General features: G+C 37.5%; 1 protein-coding gene across 1 annotated transcript in view; it reads left to right on the top strand.

Moving 5' to 3' along the window:
- SUGCT (succinyl-CoA:glutarate-CoA transferase) overlaps positions 1–21,778 on the top strand; it is a 302,732-nt gene that overhangs the window by 248,186 nt on the left and 32,768 nt on the right. Inside the window, exon 12 of the mRNA XM_010024783.1 lies at positions 6,072–6,135. Within this exon, the coding sequence (XP_010023085.1) occupies positions 6,072–6,135 (64 nt within the window). The remainder of the gene's footprint in view (positions 1–6,071; positions 6,136–21,778) is intronic.

The following is a 21,778-nucleotide window of genomic DNA, read 5'->3' as shown; positions in this document are numbered from 1 at the left end:
AGGAATGGAGAAAAGGCACATTCCATTGAACTGTGGTTTTCTTTGTCGTATTCATTTAGTATCACAGCTGTGGAACTGCAGATGTAAGGGACTATAGCATAATCAGAATAAGAGACTGGGAGTAAAGAGGTAAATTAACAAGCAACCAGAAACAAAACAAAACAAACCAGCAAACAATGAGATTTCACTCATTCTAAAATTTTTAAAGAGTCACAGAATAGTTAGGGTTGGAAAGGACCTTAAGATCATCTAGTTCCAACCCCCCTGCCATGAGCAGGGACACCTCACACTAGATCATGTCATTCAAGGCTCTTACTTCCATTTAAATTATGTGACGTTCCAGCATGAAATGGTGAGATACTTCAAATACAAGAGGTAGGTGAAGGTGAAGTGAAGCTAGATGTTATTCACCGATTAAATACATGGCTTATATGGTAGAGAGATAGTATTACCTTCTTCAGATGAGCCCTGTATGGTAGAAGCTGTGTATGGAAAGAATAATAATGAAGTTGTTAGTTGTTAAAGACCACTTTCCTTGGCAGCAGGACTTGAAAATAGTGTGACTATTGCACAGAAAAACAAGGAGGGGTGGGGGGAAGGGGAAACATGCTGATACACAAAACATTCTGCTGCGTACCATCGTTCCAGAAATATGAGGAGATCCAGGCATCGGACAGGGATGCATCTAACATCCTTTTCAAATTTCAAATGAGTTAACCTCTTTTTATTTGGAAAGTGGTGCTTTTAGGATGTGGGATGAAATTCCAATATGGCATTGTGTTCACAACATGCACTGTTACTTCTTTAGGGGATGATTATGGCCCTAGCTCTGTGTTCAGCATGTACAGGAAAAACAGTATGATTATTTTCTTGTGGTTTGGAGGCACGAGTAGTAATTACATTTACCAACAGCCGGCTATCTTGTGGCTACAAAAGTACGGAGAAAACGTTACATCATTTCCTTTGTGGCCCTGAAAATCCTTTTCATTAAACTCTAGATGAAAACGTGAGAGAGTGATGTCTGTACAAATGCGTATTTCAAATGTGTAGCTCTACATTAAATAGAACTTTTTAAACTCGGGGAGGAGGGCACTGACAACATGTTTGACGTGATCTGATTCCAGCATCTCCTTTGATTGGGATTTGGAGGCCGATTGCACCTTAGGTAGCACCTAGAATGGATTTGAAGCCTTGCTGGAAGTTCAAAGAGAAAATGCCTTGTCACGGGTGATTGCCTATGTGCATAATGGGTTACATTACAGTAGAAATGAACCTTATGATAATTGCAGAATTTTCTAGATGGTTACTAGATAGCCAAGCACCCTATTATCCACATGAAAAAAAGGCAGAGACAGTATCTCTGATTCTCCTACCTGCCATTTGCGCTGCTGCAGCAATAATACAATATTTTGCTTCCTTAGCATCTAAGAAAACCATTCATTCATTTTTGAGGGGTGAAAGGAAGATCAATTCTTGCTAATAATAATATTCATGCTTATGTTTCACAACTTTTGTTACTTTGCTATATAATCTTGTTAGTGGAAGAACCCTATTGCATATATATTGTTACTGTGTTTATCAATTAAGGGACCTGTCATCAAGCATCAGGTATTCTTACAAGTTATGGAGTGTCCAAGAAAAAACAGATGTATTTAAATTATCCTGAAGCCATATCCTCATGGTGATAATTTTTCTAGCTGTTTTTACATAGATAAATAGGTACTCACACATAAGTCCCAAAGAAAGCTACCACACATGTTAATAAGAAATCTTAATAATGTCTTACTACCTTAAGGGACAGTACAGCCATAGAAAAATGAGCTTCACGTTTTTCCTTGAAGGATCTGCAAAAGCTGAAAAATTGTCTTGTGCCACTTCCTGTATGTACCGTATGATCTTGTAAAGAAGGAGTCTCAAGTCCCAAGTGGTCAAAGATCAAGCCTCTACTTCAGTCTAAATTTTCAGCCTTGCAAGTCTTTTCAAGAAGGTCAAATTTAAAGTTGTTTCTGCAGCCATATTGCATTTTCATATAATGATTCAGTTTCTTCTGAAGTTCATTTTATCCTCTTTGATTTTCCTTGTATTTCACTTAGCTTTTAAGTCGGACTTTAAAGAGGCTTGAATACTGAAACAAAAATTACAATATTGAGCTGAACATGCAGAAAAGTAGTGTCAGTTGAATAATGGTTTTGAACAAGGTGAAAATACAAGAAATAACTGGAGTTAATATTTGATCCTCCTTGTGAAAGCAGATGGCTAAGGGATTTTAACTCCGCCTGTTAAAAAAACTGTAAGCACTTTTTAACTTGCAGTTATTAACAGCATTAGGGGAAAAGAGCAAAATTAATCATTGAAGTTTTTATAGCTGAAGTACTGTGAGTTTCATAGCAGGTGATGTAAGTATCCACCATAGTTTTTCTCATGGCGAACTAAGAGGGAATGATGAAACAGCTGAGAATATATATGATGAAATGTATTGAATTACCCTTGGTTTGCATTACACAAGTAAAATGTTAAGATCTTTGGTTTAAGATTCTTCGTGGACTTTCTCGCATATAGCATTGGGAAAACAATATTAAAGTAATTTTTTAATTGAATTCTTTTATTCTCTGAGGTTAGAAGATATAATCATATGAACTGTGGTTTGAATAAAGTAATGTACTAACCTATACCAGCTAAGTAAATTTGAAATATAGTGACTTCTGTAGGCTTTATCCATCACCAAATAATATTTTCTTTTTGTAACCTGGGCAAATCCAATACTGTCTGCATATACAATACATAATCCTAAAGCAGAACTGTAGCAGCTGATGTTAGAGAATTACATATATCCTGCATTGTGTGTATAATATCTATGTACTTTTTCAAATTCCGTGTGCAAGAAAACACAAACTTTGAAAGAAAAGATTAGTAGCAAAAGCACAGGAATCATAACCAATGGCATAAATCAGAGCAACCTTATCTTCTATTGACTTCTGTACATTGCAGGGATGTTTTTAGTATCATATGTTGTGTCCTGTTTTCTTTCTTGCAAATAGGAGAGTCTTTTCCTTTACAGTTCTAAGTGTCAGGAGGGAAAACAGAAGAAGTATGAACAGGAAAAAAACAAAATCCTACATGAGCATGTCACAAATAACAGCAAGGCACTGCTAGTACTTTTGTTGAGATAAGATTACAAAATAGTGACATTAGTTTTTCTTTTCATTAACCAGTAGACAGATGAAAAGTTCCTTCTTTAATGTACAAAGTGATTATACTTGGAATAAAATGAAACGGCATGAAAAGATTATTACTGAAGGAAAGAATACTGTCCTTCTGGTTCTTTTACAGCAGTCTCATAATCACTGTAAAATGCCACCCAAAGGTTACTTCCATTTGCAAAATCTCAAATGGTAACAGGTAATATAGTAATAGAGGATTTCTAGCCTGGAATGTAAGCCGTATGGAAATAAAAAAGGATCTACTGATGTCCATCATCTTTTACATGATCCTCTTGATGCATCAGTTCTTTATGCTGAGCTAGAGTGAATGCAAAGGGAATAGAGGACTCTACCACATTAGGAAGATCATGACTATTTGAGAGGCACAAGACAATGGAGAAGTCCTCCCAGTTCTGTCTCTTACTTTGTCCTCAGACTTCCCTTGTTTTTGATGATAATGGACATGAACATTGCATTCTCCCAAAGGCTGGGAGGCAGTAATCTTGTATGTTTCCTTCATAGTTTTTAGAATGTAGATGAGGAGGAGTTAGCGATGTTGTTTTTTCATTTTCTTTTGGGGAATCCTAACAGTAGAACACATGAAACAGGAAATTGCACAGTTCTTATAAACAGTGTTGCTGATGTTGGGAAAAGAAACGATCTTTGGCCAGATTAATTTCTTGGGGGTTGTTTTCTTGGAGAGAAAAAAAAAAAAAAAAAAAAAAAAGGTAGACCTGAGTATACCAATATAGGCTTAATAACTGTAGAAAATAAAAGTAATGACATTGCAGTGTTTTTGAGAAAATTATGTATCTGAGAGGGAAAGTCAAACCCACACTTACAGTGAATGGAAAGAAAGCTTAACTGCATCCTAATTATTTTAAAAGGGAATAGAAGTTAGGCTGGTGATCCTTGAAGATACTGCAGTTTTTTCCTAGTTGTTTCTGTAAAGGAAAGGGACATGGAATTTGGTTCTGACAGGAGATCTTTTAAAAGTAATCTAAGTCTGCCTTCCTTTTGTGAAGGCAGGCTAGAGAATCTGTGTTTTTCTTTAACCAAACAGTGCTGCTTTAAGGCACAGGCTTTAATTTGCCATCTAAAGAGCTGCTTGTGCACCTGAGTGTTCTGTTGATTTCAAGTTCAAATAAGCATGTTTTCTTGAATTTAGGTCACAAAGAATCTATTAAATGCGTAAAGAAAGCCCATGTAGCTAAGTTACAGAGAAAGGAGGCCAAACTTTCATTTCTGTTTGATTAAGGGCATAACTGGAAAGATTCTAAATATAAGCTAAACCAAGCAATTATATTTTCCAATTCTGTCATTTGGAAAAAAGTTCTGGATGTCTCACTTGAATGTCTACCAAAATTGGCATTAACCTTCCAAAGGAGAAATAGAACTAATGAGTTGGTACAGTGCCAAACAATTAGGCCAGTGAACAGACATTCTTCCATCAGCATCTATTATCGGAAGTATCTGGATTTCCAAATGTCAGCTAAATAGGCTCACCCACAAGCTAAGAGAAAGCTGACCCGACCTTTGACACCACCTGTTCAGGAATGGGAATTTCTGAAGCATGCTATTCTACACAGATAAAAAGTTCACAAAATGTGACCTGGAAAGAATGGTTAAAGTTTTGTTTAGTCTAGAAAAGAGCAGACTGAGGGAGGATGTGATTACAATCTTCCAGGACGTAAAAGAATGTTATAAAGATGCTTGGTTTTCTGTGCCTAGTTGGGGAAAAGGCAAGAATAAAGGTGTTTAATAGAAAACAAAGGTATTGAGATAATGTATTAGGAGAAAAAATTCTTAAGAATAAAAATAGAGAATATGGTGGAGGCTACATAAGAAAATTGTCATCTTATTAGCTAGAAATTTTCAAGAATAAAAATCTGTCATTTATGGTCAAGGTTGCTAGTGTTCATGGTGCAAGGTGAATAGGTAGATGTTACACGATCACTTAACATTCTTTGCCTGTCTTTCATTTTCTATAGCTGCTACATTTGGCAAGGTGCTCTAGACTCGTTACATTGGACAGAAAAAGAATTAGTTAATGGGAGGCATTTTATTTGTAGAGGATACTTCAATAACAAATTTAATAACTTGTAAGAATTCTTATTATGTGATTGAGATAACAAGGTGGCAGAGTAAAAGGTAAGGAAATGATGAAGATTACTTACTGGCTTTGGGTGCAGCATCCTATTAACAGTAGCAGTGAGTTTGCTATTATGAATTTCTTTTTCTCTGTTACTTGAGAATTTTGGTATCATGCGTTGCTTCCTGGTTGAAGGTAATAAGAGAAAGCTGGAAATTGTGATGAATAGTCATCCCATGCAGATATACATGGGGCTGAAGCATGACATACCCACTTGAAAGAACAGAAATAACATCAAAATTATGTCACTTTTCCTAAACATTTGTAAGAACTACTAAGTCAACATTTCACAGTGTGATCCATCAAGATCTCAAAAACAACTGAGTAACAGTGACAATGAAAGAACCAGCACTATAGAGCATAAGTTACGTATACACATTACAGATTAAAATGAAAGTGGGTGAAGGTTTTAATTCTCATTTCATGTTGGTACCAGTTACGCTTGCAGCTCAGTCTCATGCTTCATGTTGGCTATAAGAGCTTGAAGATACGTTAGACATGTAAAGTCTTACTGAAGCATTTATTTAGATGCATAAATAGAAAGTAGCGTCAAACATCAGTGCTTTCATTTTACAAATTAATCAAGTTACTTGAATTGTAGCTCCCTGTATTTTCAGATACTCTGTGAAAGAACATGGTAACATTTATCTTTTTTTCCTCTCGAGTTTAGGAACTGATTATATTGTTTTATTACATACATGCTTTGTTTTTTTTTCTAGGTGCTGCACAATGGACTTGTGATGGAAATGAATCATCCAACAGCTGGGAGGATAGCTGTTCCAGGTTAGGTGTTTAATCCTTTTTTCTAAATGGAGCTTGAAATTAAATGCTACATGACATCCTGAGTAGTTCTGGAACTCAGCTGAGGACATGACACATCTTCACGTTTCACTCAAATGAACAGAAGTTTAACCAGGAAGACATTTGTGCTCATATTCATACTGGTAGCAGAAAAATGGGTTAAAATGTGTGTCAGAATAGCTTCTGGTTTTCATCGGTCAATTGTCATAAAACATGAACATGGATTTGATAATATTTGCAAACTCCCACTGCTAGAAATATTACTGCTAAATCATCTACACAAATATGTGAATCTGGTTTTGATTTAGGTCTCTTTTGCAAGTTACACAGGCTTCTTTTAGGGACATTTCTTTTGTAAAAAAACCCAGAAAAACAAAGAGGAGAGAATTTTATACTGAAGGTTTTATCACACTATTTTGTTTAATGAGACTAGATGTGAAGCTCTACAGTGATGAAGTCATAAATAGCTATTTTGGAATTAAAAAGAATATAGAAGTAATGAACTAGTCTTTCCTCTTTTAAGCTCTATGTGGATCAGGAGTTGGAGCTGGGGTAGCTTTACTTCCGTTAGAGTTAGTTATGGAATGAAGTTATGTTCATCCGGAGCCACATATTCTCATTCAGATCCTCACAGTTGGCTCTGTTTTGACAACTGAGCCTTATCTGACAATGTACTAGCTCCTGGGTCAACTTTTTCTGCTTCTCTGTGCTTTTCTCTCTCTGAGCCACTTCGAGAATTGTTTCCTCCTTCATTCGAAGCACTGTGTCATTTTATTTTTATAACATCTTCTCCTCACACTGTGATTTTCTGTGCCAATTTCACCCTCTGACACAGCATCCAGTTCTCATCAATTTCAGTTGACTTGAGCACATGTAGTGGTAAGAAGAATTTGACCCATAGAATTTATCTTAATTTGCACATCCTGGAATCACACTGGGATGCAGAAAGAACTATTTGAAAGAAATCAATCCCATATTAGATCATGTTTTCTGCATGAATAGAGGGGGTGTTTTGTGTGCGTGCATGTGTATGCTTCATATTTGCTCTTTATCGCAGTTTGCATTCCACATTTGGTCCCATTAGGCTTGGATGTTTGGGTGGTTGTATTCAGAAGAGTTTCTCTCATTGAGATGCACATATCTGGAAACAGTAATCCTTTTTTTTTTTTTTTTTTTTTTTCTTAATAGTTTCTAGCAGAAACATAATCCTGGTTTATTTATCCAAAATGAAAAGACTAATAAGGGTTTTGATTTAATTCTTTTTAAAGAAGTAGGCAGAAAAGCCTTGCAGATGGTAAAGAAAGTGCGTAAGGTTTTCACGTTGCATACAATGTATAATCTATCTTAGAGAAAGCAAATACTCCTTAAGGGGATAGCTTAAACTGCAAGAAGAGGAAGGAGATGAAAGGAATGTTCTAATGTCTGTCAGCAGCGATAGAATGTATTGGCAAGAGAGTGAGTTTTTACATAGGTAAGCCATAGTACTTCCCAAATCCTTAGTTATTTTTTATTTATTAAACCAGTGACACTGCACTAAACTAAAATAAATCATCTTAATCTCTAATGGTTTGCCATTTAGATGGGCTTCTATGAAGAGTTTCTTGTATTGAAGCAGATGGCTGAAGTGATTATTGGATATTTGAGCAGGAAAAGGAGAATTCCTTCCTTTCCTGGCATGGGAGGATAAGGAGGGGAAAGACAGGGGAGGGAAGGGTGAAGGACACTCATTCAATGTGAGTAGAATGGACCTATTGATATCACTGGAGGGACAGTGCATTACTCTGTCCCGAAATTAAAGCGCATGAGTGAGTTGATGGTAGGTAATGGAAGTACCTTGGAATTGTCCTGGTCAGTGATGTCCCTGAAAAGTACGGGGAAGAGTGTGCAAAAAAGATCTCTGGTAGATTAAACTGCTTCTCAGTGACTACTTAAAATTGTAACAACTTTTTTTTTTTTAATTAAGTGTGATTATATTTGAATATATTATATTTGGTAGAAAACATCTTTACTAAGCTCGCAGTTTCTAGCTTAGGATTGCTTATTAAGCAAGATTAAGATATCAATGTGAATGTTGAAACCATGAATGGACTAAAAATGTCTCTCCTTAAAAAGACTGGGAAGACTCTGATCCCAAAATAAAAATAGGTAGTAGTTATTTCTTAACCATATAAGCCAGACTTCAATGTGTCTTTTAGTAACTGAATTGGACATCACACTTGAGGCTCTTGACAGAGGTCAGACTTGTGCTGCCAAGTAAAGCTGTGAGTGCAGTAACATACACTTACTGAGACCATGCTGGCAGATTTCAGCTCCAAGTGTTGCAGTTGTCCTCTGTGTCTAACATTGATTTGGAGCAGTCCTCCTTCAGGCATGAACTTTGAGAGTGGATTCAAATCTGTGTTTGGATTTTCACTTGTAGATCTTGCATCTTGAAATTCTGAGGGATTTTGCCATTGACTTTAATGTAAGCAGCATTTTTAATGTTGGACTCGATGATTCATGCTCTGCTTAAATACCTTTTGGTATGGTTATTGAATTTGGTTATTTGCACACCTACTCAGTGCTTTCACCCTTGCTTTTTTTTATAATTCCCAGCCTGAGATATACTGTGTGCTGATAAGCACATCATAAGGTACTGGTGGAACTGGAGTGGGAGAAATCACAGTATTAAAAACATATTTCTATTAATTTTTCTTTTCACAATACACATTGATGACAGGAGGGTTATAGACCTCGTATTTCAGTATCGAGTCTTCATTGAAAAATGTCTTTGCACATATATGCTGCTGTTATGATTAGCAAGATATCTTAAATTCAAGTATGGGTGTGAAAAGGGAGACCATCATCTCACTAAGAGTAACTGTATAGAAACTGTAAGACCATTTAAAAAAAAGAAAGTGGTTCTATGGTAGTTGAGTGATTTCATTAGGGTGTTTCACATATACCATTCAGTGTATTATGTCGTGTAGTTATTCTGGAGTTGACTTGTTTCATGCATATTCTTACACGTATACTTACACTTGACATATGATATGTAGAAGGTGCAACACTGTGAGAGAGCCATGCTTGAGTCTCAGAGGCTTGCCACCCGTTCAACACAAGTCTGGTTCATCTGACTGCACAGTTGTACTGATGAATACGTATCTGAAGTCAGCTTAGTCATCTTTAGTTTGGAGCAGAGCTCCAAAGATGATCAGGAGCTGGAGCACCTCAGCTGGAGAGGCTGCGGGACAGGGGCTGGTACAGCCTGGGGAAAAGGCAGCCTCAGGGTGTCAGAGCTGACAGCCGCTCCCCTGCACCTACAGGGAGGTTTTCACTGTGGAGAGCCAGGCTTTTCACAGCAGTGCTTGGTGGGAGGATGAGGGATAGATTCAGACTGGATATTGGGAAAGTCTTTTTCATCATGACGACAGCCAGGCAGTTGAGCAGGTTGCCCAGAGAGGCTGTGCAGGCCCTGTTCTTGGAGGTTTTCAACAAACAACTAGATAAAGCCATGAGCAACCTGTTCTGACCTCAGACCTGACCTTGATTTGAGCAAGAGCTTGGACTGCAAACCTCCTGATGTCCTTTCCAACTTGGACTGTATTTTTATTCTGTGATTAACCTCAGTGTCTCCTCACTCAGCTCTGTTGTACTTAACCCTTTCCATAGAGATCTGGAGGAAAAATGACTTCGTTTAATAAAGTGGGAAGTGTGGAGCACAGAAAGTACTTTTGAGGGGAAGAAAATTATAGGGAAGAGAAGTTTTGCAGGGTGCCAGATTGCAGATGGTGCTGGATGGCACAGAGACAGTACAGTCAAGTGAAGGGACAAAATTTCAAGAAGCTTTAGTGTTTGGGTTAGTCTTGAACTACTTTGCCAAAAAGTAATGGACTTCTCTGCAGAGCATGTGGGTTTCTGGGAGCCACCATGTAATTCTGCGTTGCAATGTGGAGCATGATGGATAGCAACCCATACAAATTATGTAGGAAAAGCTAATGGATGCAGTGCAATCTTGCCCAAATCTTTTCCATTATAATCTATTTTATATGGTTTAGGAAACTCAAATAATAATATTCCCAATTTCTGCATTAGCTAGTATCTTTTAAAAGCTGCCAGTTGTTTTTCATAATCAAAAAAGGGTTTGTAATATGATTTTTTTTTTTTTTAAGGAAAAAACACAGTGCATTCAGCTGTCCCTAACAAACCAACCTTTGTAGATTTATTAACTAGCAGAAACCTCTGTGAAATAAACCTGGTTTCTGACCCTTTCTAAGCCTTAGCGGATTGGGGATTTGGATATAAGCCTACACTTTGGAATCATCTCTCATCAAACAGGAAACAATATAACTGTAGAAATCATGTAGAACACCTCTTTCAGACAAAACAACTATTCTTAGTTTTGATAATGTTTATATTGTATGTTCTCTTCATCCCCATTTCCTGAGTTGATAAACACTATTTCTGTCCTTTGGCCCATGATCTGCATCAAGGATGTCTTTATGGCTCACAAAGGCCAGTTTCATACCTGGCTTCATGATTTCCTTCTGTGCTCTTGAGATATGTGTTTGGGGGACTGCTCCAAGCTCAGTTAGGAAAGGCAGTGCAGGATTCCTCCTTGGCGTAGATTTCTTGGAATGAATTCAGGCAATCTATGTTAATTAATCAACCCACTCAGGAGAAATGTCCCTTTTTCCGGTCTTCTCCTGTCACTGTGCATTACAAATATGCTACTGAAACAGGAAAGACAATTTTTTCAGAGATAGGCTTTTCCTGTTGTATGATTCATTGAACGGTTGTCGTGATTCCGTGGAGACTAATTGCCATCAATCTCTTACAAGCATGGTTTTAAGGAACAAGATGAAGAGGCAAGAAATCTAATAGGACTTCCTTACTGTGCCACAGATTTCTTGCTTAGCCTTGGACAAATCACTCTCTGTGTCTCACCTTACTAATCATTTGCAGTTTTTCAGATCTTAGTTAAAAAATACTTTGATTTCTAAGGGAAGGAAGTTCTTGGGAAATCTCTATGTATTCTTTTAAATACTTATCCCTATTTATTATGTCTATATGTATTTATACTTATTTTTTCCATGTATGGGGAAGACCAGTTATAGCCATGGAAATAACAGCGGGGTATCTTTGTATTTGGAGAGTACAATACAGGGAGCAGATATCACTCTTAGTGATACACGGTATCTTTTTTTGATCATTTAATGTTAAGTGTAGTGGGGGAAGCTTCAGAAGGACTAGAAATACAGCATGGGGGGAAGTTTGCAGGAAATTAAGGAAGTCTGTACTCCAATCCATCGTTTCCTGCAGCGAGGATATCCCACAATATAGGAACAACAACAACATAAAAAATCCCAATAATTTTATTCTTTTGGTAAGAACCTCTGCTTGAACTTGTGATCCTGTCTGCTTCTCATCAGGCAGGGTTCTCATGTGCGTGTGTGCGTGCATGTGCATAACTGATGTTGATTGAGAAATTTTAATTTCACTTCACTATTTATGGTGCATTGGAGACAAACAGCTTCACCGGCATTACCGTTACCTCATTCGCCTTTTTTAGTCATCAGGGCTGACTGTTTATGTCTTTTACATTCACAGAGCTGATTCCAATTTTGAGGAATTCGGGACCATTACAGGAACTGAGCAGAAATGATGTATGACAGCTCACTTAGCTATCCTCAAAATACTTTAAAAGTATCTTAATAAATATATAAGCAATATATTTGTCCTGATTGTAGAAGCTGAAAAGACATGGCGTGAATGGCAGGGAGTATTCTGTAACCTTCATGTAGAACAGGCTAGTCTATGTTTTTAATGAATGATGCTTCTATTTGGAATCCTTTAAGATTCCTTTTAAAGTAAAACATAAACAACAAACCCTTTCATATTTTTGCTCCTCTGTCATATGTTTCCAGAGTATTTCTCAGCTCTAGGCTTTAAAATGTGCTATTACTGCTGGAATGGCCTTAGTGCCACAGTTGATACTTTTAAAGTTAATGTGAGGAAGAAAAAGCCAGCCGTCTCTTTCCTAGCTCTGGGACTTCAGTTGTATTGGGAAATTAAGAAATAGTGAGTGTCTTTTCCATCAGGCTCAGAGTAACTGGCTCAGTCAGTTGGTACTGACTGGGACCAACAGCGCTGTGTTACTCAGGCAGTGGTTCTCCAGGACTCTTGTTTAGGGTGTCTGAGCTGGACACTCCTCTCAGCAGGTCCTAGGTCCTAGGGTTTTCTGTCTTTCTGTAAGTTGAGCATTAGGTACTTGCCAGGACCTGACACTGCAATGTCAGGAAGGAAAATAAATACCTGTCTGTGGACAAGTGGGCACATTTCCTACTCTGTACATAATAAGTCAAGGAAAATGGTCATTGAAGTTTTGCTGAACATTGATCAGTAATTATACTTCTATAGCCTAGTAAACTAAATAGTGTCACCTTGCTGCTACGTGGGGGTGAGGAAAGTTGAAGCATGAACTGAATAGCCAAATAAACTCGTTAATTTACCACCAGTGGTGACAATCCTAGAATTCAGCTTTGTTTAAAACTATTTTTGTTTAAGGCTATCTTTTTTTTTCTGTTTAAATGTCTCCTACTTCCTTCTTTATAAGTAACAGTAACTTAGAAAGTACTTTCTTACCCCTCACTCTGTAATGAGCACAGCCAGGTGCTCACACAGTTCAGGGTGTGTGATTGTAAAGATATATCTGCATGCCTCGGGTGCGTTGTAAAACAGCCAAATTACTTCAACACCCATAAATTGTAAGTGTATCTTTATGATCTTTAATAATTACTGGATAAGAAAAGGAATCTACTGTCAGCTAAAAACGTTTGGTTTCATTAAATGTAAAAATATGTTTTAAACATTCAGACAATGTTACTTAATCCCTAGGATACTGAGTATACTAACTCTCATTTGTTTTTCTGCCATGTCGTCTTGACCCAAGCCCTGCAAATGGAAAGAATGGTTGGACTTAAGCTGTTTTCTGTGAACCTAGACAGAACTATTTCATGATCAGCAGTGGCCATTAGATCATGTAGTTTGCCTTCCTATGGCATTGGCTGTAGAATTTCATCAATTTATTCCTTTCACAGTTTATCTTATTCAGAAGTCCTAAAGAGATGGAAAATTTGCCAACTATCTTCCTCTTTCTTTAAATGCCTGATCAGGTTAATTGTTAAAAAACCCATGCCATGATTCTAATTCCATGTTACCTAGTTTTATAGAGCAACAATATTTTTTTCATGTCTACCACAAGCTTTAACTACATTTTTTTTCTCCCCGTGAAAGTACTTGAATGACTGAAGTCACATCTAGATGACTTAGGGTAATCTGTACAGGTCTTTTCAGGTCCTTTGTGTAAGCAAAGTGCAGCAGCTTTGCAGCTGTGTCTTTTTTATTGTGGCCTGTGTACTGCATGTTTACAGGAAAAATTTGCACTCTATCCAGAGTGCATCACAAACCTCCTGCCTGACTCCAGGCAAGTCCTTCAGCACATGAAGTTACATTTTTCACTTCTTCATCCAAAAAATCAAGATAATGGAACTCAGTGGGAACTACAGGGAGTAAACATGCGCATTTTTTCCAAATTACAGCAATGGCACCACATGAAATTTGATGCTATGATTTCTTTGTAGTTTATGGAAGAAGGGATTGGGTAAAAATAAGGGGCAAAATAAGGCTTATACAGTTGACTTTACCGTTCAGTTGATGAAGAACCTACCATCAGTATATAACATGTACCTGTTGCGGGTTAGTAAATTTACATGTATTTAACTTTTTTTATCTGTAACTTCTGAAACAGGACATATTTACATTCTCTTAGTCACTGTGAACTTGCAGTTATGTTTACTCCTCTTCCTTGTACATCCCCTAGCTCTTTCTACTGAAATTAATCCCATGCTACATCAAAATCTCTTTTAGAAAGACCAATATTGCCTAACTTACAGATATGATGTGTCTGCCCATGCAGTAAAATTTACATTGATCTATATAGCTGTCATGCTGCATTTCAAGCTGATGTCTAGTTTGCTTACCAATCTAACTCAAAGACAGTGTCAGCATGACTATTTCCATTTATATATTTCCATTTAAGTGCCTGTGTTTCAAGTTATTTCTCTTCAGATACAAGGGGTTTTTTTTCCCCTAATTTGAATAGAAAAGAGAGTAATATTTTTGATGCTGCTTATCTCTCCAAATCCTTTTATATGGCCAATGAACGCACAATTTGATTTGGTAAATTTGAAGCCAGTGACCTATTCTATTAGCATTGATACATTTACCCGCAGATCTTCCCTGCATAAGAGCCCTACTTCAAAACAAGCATGGTGATTTGGAGTTGAGGCTTGAATATTCCAAATGATGCCTTAATAATTTGGTCTATCAAAAATAAAGCATTGCTGCCACCTCTTACCATTTTGCTAGCTATTCTGGAGCATTTTGGGGGTTCTGGGAGGGTGGGAAACTCCCAGGAGTTTTTCCAAATGTTGTATTTAGCTGATGTTATTCACCAGATTTGATCCAAACTTACACATACTGTTTTGCTAAACAGAAACCTTTTTTTTTCCCCCAAGTAAAACTAGCTTGTCCATCCTATCTCTGTGCAAAAGGTTTAAACCAAGACAGAACAGATGTGAACTAGCTAATGAAAAGTGGAAGTCTAATAAAAACATTAAACATTGTTTAAGACCTGATTAGAAAAATCTTCCTGACACAGAATCTATTAAGGTATGGGACAGAGTTCCCTAAAAAGATATAGGATCCCTATTTCTTTGGCTTTCTGAAAGCAGATTGTACATAGCAGTAAGTAAAACCAGTTTCTTGTATAAAAAGCAGATAATTGTTCTGTAAAAAGGGATTGATAATTTAATGTATCTTGAAATTTGGTGTCAGTTCATTGCTTTAAATTAAAGTTGTTTAGAGATTGTGCCTGTGGCTGGCCAATAAAAATATGTATATTGGTTTGTGTGTATGTAGAGTGTTCCTAATGGGTTTTGAACTGGAAGCAGAGATTAAATGAGGCAGAGGCTTGCAGATTAGAACAAGCTTTTTAATACTCTTGGCAAGCTGTTTTTAGAAACATCCCAGAGAACATAAAATTAGGCCCATTTGTGAAGACAAGCAGTACAATTTACAAACAAACATGGGGCAGACAAAATTTCAAAGCTCATCATGCACAAATACCCAATTCCAGTTGTCCAACTTGCACATACTGAAAGCACAACTGCATGCACACGTCTGCTATTCCCAGCTCATGATACATACAAGCTTGTATAAACTCACAGCAGTTTGGTAGTATTCTATCATGAGATTAGCACTAAAAGATTAAGCTGCATTGTTTTGATTGTGAGATTTAGATACCTGTATGAGTAAATCTCTCATGAAATCTGTCCTGTAATTTGCTGAGTTACATTTGGCAATTGCTTTTTCTTTCTCAAAGGACTGGGTAGTACAATTTTTTACTGGAGTTGAGCTAGTAAGTAAGGTAAGTTCCCGTGATGCCATTCAGCCATTTCTTCCTAGCTTTACTGTCCATGCACTACATTTTCTCAGCATCACCTAGTTTGAACCATTTGGGATCACTGAAATGGGCAGTGAACTTGTGTCCCTGGAAAACACACCTTTTAAAAATGGAGAAAGTTCATAGGATGGGGACATGTCTCAAATATGAGTTTCATATAGAGAGGATTGTTAGCTTTCCGGTCTTGTTCCTCAGCCAAAACGTAATGTCATCTGGGTTTCCCAGCACAATCCCATGTTTTCTAAGCCTCCTGAATCCTGAAAAGAGGTTGAGAAACTGAAGTGAAACAGCTTGAGGAGCACTGCCCTGGAAACATCAGTGGTATCTGTGTTGTGGTAGGGGTCAGAAGGAGCTGTGCTGATAGCAGAGAAATTAAAATAGGACCTCCAGCACACAGGACTACGCTGCTGGAGAACAAGAGTCATTATTTGGGCTACCAGTCTAACAGCTTTGACCAAGAAAGTGGTGGCTCACAGCAAATGGCACAGTGTCAGGGTGGAGAAGAGAAGGCTTGCACTGAAGGACCGTGCTGGTGAGAAAACATGGAGAATGAGTTGAGGAAGGAGGGGATAGGAAAAAACTGTGGCCTTGTGGACAACCAACTGATGCAGACATTTCCCCACCTTAAACTGATCTCTTCTAGTTGGTGTCAATGGTTAGTTAAACCAGTATTCTGAAATTCAGAAGTTCTGTGTACTTGTTAGGTTTCAGTTCTGGGTAAGGTTCAGTGAAAATTTTGGAATGATAGGTCAGATTGAATTCCAGTCTGAGACAAAGTAGTGATTAGAAACTTGGTTTCATGTGTGGTTTGTCTCTTGAGATACAAGGTTTTGTGGAAGTGCTTAGAAAACTTCATTTAGAAAAACAATAACCTCTTTGCAAAGGTGATCTCTTTCTATACAGTTCTATCAGGTATTTCCTTAATAATATAGTGAGTTATATACTTGATCATGTTAATGCACCTCTCATTATTTTGTATGTGCAAGCCAGGTGTTTATGGGAGTAAGTGGAGAGTGTACAGTTCTGTTGTTTCTTTTGAATATTGCCTGCATTTTACAATCTGGCCTTCACCTCCCAATGGGAAACACTTTAGGGATCAGTAAATTTGGCAAAGGAGGCTGTTTTGGTAAACATTCTGGTTTTCACATTTATCCATACTTAGGGGAATAGAGAAGATAAAAGACAGGGCATGGATTTTGCTGTTGGTAGTATCTACCTTTGCTGCCTTCCTAGGTTGCCAGAATAAGGACTAGTGTAATTCCTGAATGGGAATTTTAACTTCCTGATTACCTAAAAATCAGTGTTCACACCACATGATTTAGTAGTTGTATTATCTCAAAACTGAATGCGCAGTTTAATAGCCTTCCCTTCTTCTCCTCAGTTTTGCTTGGATCTTCTGAGAAAAAAAACCCCAAGATGTTATAAAATGTTGATGTGTCCTTTTGCTCCTCAGAGGTTCAGGTACCAAGCTCTAGCTGTGTGGCAATGGTAGAGTGGAAGATACCATTTTAACCTATTCTTCAAGCACTTGGAACTAGATGATCTTAAGGTCCTTTCCAACCCTAACTATTCTGTGATTCTCTAATACTGACAGTGTAGAGAAAACTACTGGGGGGAATCAGGAGAACTTGGAGGAGTAGCTCAGAATTTAATGTCTTCCTATGAAGCCATTCATCTGCTAAGAGTCTATTCCAACCTATTTTAAGTCTTCCAAAATACTGGCTAGTGTGGAAATACCTTGGAGCCTTCCTTCCAGTTGACTTTAAGAAAACAAGCAATACCATGTTTACTACTTCAACATGAGTTTTAGATTCTCACAGCTAGATTGTGCATGGCTCGAAGCAGCATCACCCACCACCAACCTCCATGTGGAAATGTGTTACTATTTCCATGAATTTGCATTTACTTTTGAGTGAGATTTTTCTATCAGATGTCTTCAAGTCTCAGTAGATTGTTTGGTTTTTAATGAGGGAAGTTTGCAGTCAGTTGCTGCACTGTGAGGCATGTTGGATACTTGTAATTTTCAGGTGTTTTCAGAGACTGCTATTGTTTTCCCCAGATGTGCCCAGATGTGAATCAAAATGCTTCATTGATTGTATTTAGAAACTAGAAGTCTAAGGTCTTACCTGACTCATGGAGACCAATATTACACTTGGCACCAATTCCAATGAAATATAATGTATTTTTATAACATAATTTTTTATAACACCTGTATCTCACATACGAATGTGTATTGTTTACTGTTACAGAGCATAAAAATCTTTATACCAGTGGTGGTTATTTGGTGTTAAATCATAGTGAGAAGAAGTTTCAGTGCATATAATTTATAAGTGAAAATTCAGAAATATAAGTATTTTGTTTTTAAAATACTAACTTTTTTCTTTTTTCTTTTTTTTTTATGAAGTGTTTTATGAAGGAAATTGTTGTCAGTGAAAAGAAAGCTAAGCCCTGGCATCATACTGCATTTTTGTCTGCTCATCTTTAAGCAGTATTTATGTATAATTATAATTCTCAGTGATATCAAAGACAGGAAAAAATCATTATTTATTTAGAAGCAAGATTGCAAATATTGGGTACATTCAGGGAATTTACATGCTCTGAATAGTGGCGATTACATTGTTGAAGATAAATGCCTTATGAAGTTGTGGCTCATTTTTAAACTCAAGATGAATGAATTAAAACAAATGTTGTCTTATTTACAGTAAAGCATGTCCTCACTAAAAGTGCTCTGCTCTTTTTTCAAGACTTGAGTTCTATTTTCTGGAGCTTTGTCATATAATTTTCCTAAATTTACTGTAATTAATGAGAAGTAATGATCAGTAATCAACTTAAATGTACCATAAAAGATGGAGCCTAATATATGCAAGACAAAACTGAAGCATTCCAATTCATGGTACACTTTGTAGTATATTGACTGATAATTACACAGAGATATTAAGAGGATCCATTTGTAGAGGCTCTTTAAAAAGTCAGGAGGTAAGATTGAAAACTTAATCATAATTTGGGAAATTGCTGTCTTCTAGTGCTTAATGTCTTTACCAGAAGAGTATTTAGTAGTTCAAAATTTACTTTTCTATTTCAGTAGTGTAACCATTGCCACCTCCTGTCTTGTAAAAAGAAATACGTCCTGCTCCCAGTGACCAGGACATTTGAACTACCAGTGTGGGGAGGAATGACTGCATATTGGTTTGCTCATCATGCTGGGATAATAGCTGATTTCCACTTCATTGCTGCTTTTAGCTGCTTAACTAGCAATACCTATAAGCCAGAGACACCAGTCCAGGCAGGAATGTGATTATACTTAATTCAGGAGTTATTTCTGGGTGCAGATGTAATTGGTGTACAGCTCATACAGCCTTTGAAAGACTTATGACTCTTGATTATACATTGGTTTCTTCCACAGGTCTCATATTTCCAGTCTTTCCTAAATACTGCAACTCCGAAATGTAATGACTGAGGCATGCTGGCAGAGAAAACAATTTGTCCTGAACTTCAGGGTATAATGGATATAAAGTTCACTTACCAGTGGTGTTCTCCCACTGGTGACATTCAGCCTATAATAAAAATCAAGGTGTTTGAATGGATTGAACGTATTCACATCTATGTAGCTGTAAGAGAGCTATGTAATAGGAAAAAAGGCAAATTACTAAGACATTGGTACCTTCAGCAGAGGACTTAATACTCTTATGTGACCACTCACCATATGGGATATGACATAAATTTTATTTTCTAATCCTATTGCATGTATTTGACAAAAATGAGAAAATATATATCTAACTAGTTCTTTCCACTATACTCCTACTTCATAGGCCTAAGAGATGGGTTTAAGCCATATATATGTATTGTATTTTGGTTATGCTATCAATATGATGTCGAAATCTATTTTGTCTGAGCAAACAAGCAGGTAAGTTTGAATATATGCTTTTTTCCACATTTTATTTTCTAATCCTGTGTATTAGAGCTTATTACCCCCACCTCCACCCAAGTTTTTTTGACGTATTTTTCTTGAGTACCTTTAATTTGTCCCAAACATCTGTAATGTGGGCATATGCCCTCCCCATACTGTCTGCTAAAGGAGGTCTTGTGCAATGGGACATGCTTAGAGTTCCATATACACTGTCCTTTTGGTTTAGAAGGAATTTAGAAGGAAGAATTTTTAGAAGGAATTAATCAATTTAACGTGAAGGGATATAACCAGTACAGCTCTTTTGAGAGTTGCTTCCTTTATTATGTAGACTAACAGTGCACTGGATGAAGAACTGGCTGAAGGGCAGGGCTCAAAGGGTTGCAGTGAGCAAGGCTACATCTGGCAGGTGACCACTCACCGGCACTGTTCCAGGGCCAGTTCTGTTCAATCCTTTTATCAGTGATGTGGAGGCAGGAGTTGAATGCACTATTAGTAAGTTTGGTGATGATACTAAAGTGGGAGGTGCTTTTGACTCTCTTGATGGACAGGAGGCCTTGCAGAGGGATCTGGAGCACTGGGCAATCACCAATGGCATGAAACTGAACAAGAACAAATGCTGTAGTCTGCACCTGGGATGGTGTAATGCTGGACACAAGTCTAAATTGGGAGAGGAGTGTCTGGAGGGCGTAAATACAGATATCTTAGTGTAGTGTTAGTATTATGGATATATTCCATGGGCCATGTGAGATGGGCACCTGAAAAGACAACAGCCTTTGTGAAATCTCTGTTGTGTATTGGTTCTCTGGTGTACACTGGAAATGGCTCCCTGAACTATGAAAGCCTCTGGTCTAGTCTTGTTCATAGAGAGAAAATGCAATATTCTTTCCCTTACAGTCATATTGTGTCCAAGATCAGCAGAGATTAAGAAACTGGGTTTGTTTGGCAGATGTTTCTTGTTATTCTGCCAATTAAGTCAACAATAGGTATTCATAATCCTAGGGAGGCTTGGAGGTCATAGAAATTACAGGGCAGGCAGAACAGCTCATGCACAAATAGCTGAAAAAGAAAGCGATCTTTGGGGATTTTTTTTCCCTCCTCTCCCTTTATTCTGCTTGTCCTAGGGGCTGTCATCAATCAGTAACATTGCGCATTGGCTTCACCCTTTGGTTCTGGCGGCAGTGTTCAAGGTCCTGAATGGCACAAACTCTGTTTTATTGTTGCAGGAGAGATGTTCTTCTGCAGTTGGTCTTATGCTCAGCTTTCAGTGCTTTGTAAAAGTATTAAGATGTTTTTCTCAACAACTAGTTTAAAATAAATGGTTGGAATTCTTGCACTCTTAAAAGAGACTTCCGTGGAATATAGACAGCAGCTGTGAGGTGGCATGGGGTGTAATGCAGTCTTTTGTTGTCTTACCAGTATAGAGAAATTCATTAGATTCTTACTTTCTGGCCTTTCAAATTTTTCCTTGCTAAGCAAGACATGGAGCTGGGAGAGACAAGCACTAATCTTAAGAGGAAAAAGAGATTTGGAGAAAGCATCAAAGAGCTAGTTTCTGTGCTTGTGGCTGGGATGTTAATGGCAATACTCTGTGGGTATTTCTCTCAGTAGAGTACCACTGGACTTTACAAATGTGGGCACTCTTATTACCATTTACACAGTGAAGAACAGTGTGATACAACAGGTGAGACTGACAGCAAGAAGAAAGCATTAATGAAAGACAAATAAAGCAAGAGCTTTAGAAAGAGAAAACAAGGAGCCATGAGGTGATAAAAAGCCGTGAGACAGTAACTTCACTAAGAAAGCTGAATTTCCACACATACATTACTCAAGCATAACAATACTAATATACACTGAGTAAAGCATTGACTGGGGAAGGTAAAGACAAATCAGACATTGTTGGTACTAATAATACCTAAAACACTGTAGCAGCTGATAAAAGTATTTGATATACTATGATCCTGGAAGAAATGTGACTGTGTTTTTATCTGAACCTAAGAAGCAGAAGGGGGAATAGATGCCTGCCTTAGTCATATACTCTGGTATCCACATGTACGTTTGGAGATATAAAAGATTGCTTAATGAGAAACAGAAACATACTGGGGCAAATGATTCCAGCATACAGGAGAAGCTGTTGAAAGAAACAGAAATTTCTTCAAATGTCAAGGGCACCTGAAGTGCCTAGGAAAAGGATCAAAACAGTGTTATTAGTGCAG

Source organism: Nestor notabilis, unplaced genomic scaffold (genome assembly GCF_000696875.1).
Source record: "Nestor notabilis isolate BGI_N333 unplaced genomic scaffold, ASM69687v1 scaffold1720, whole genome shotgun sequence".
NCBI lineage: Eukaryota > Metazoa > Chordata > Aves > Psittaciformes > Psittacidae > Nestor > Nestor notabilis.
Note: the sequence above shows the minus strand (reverse complement) of the source record. Positions and strands in the feature narration are given on the sequence as shown.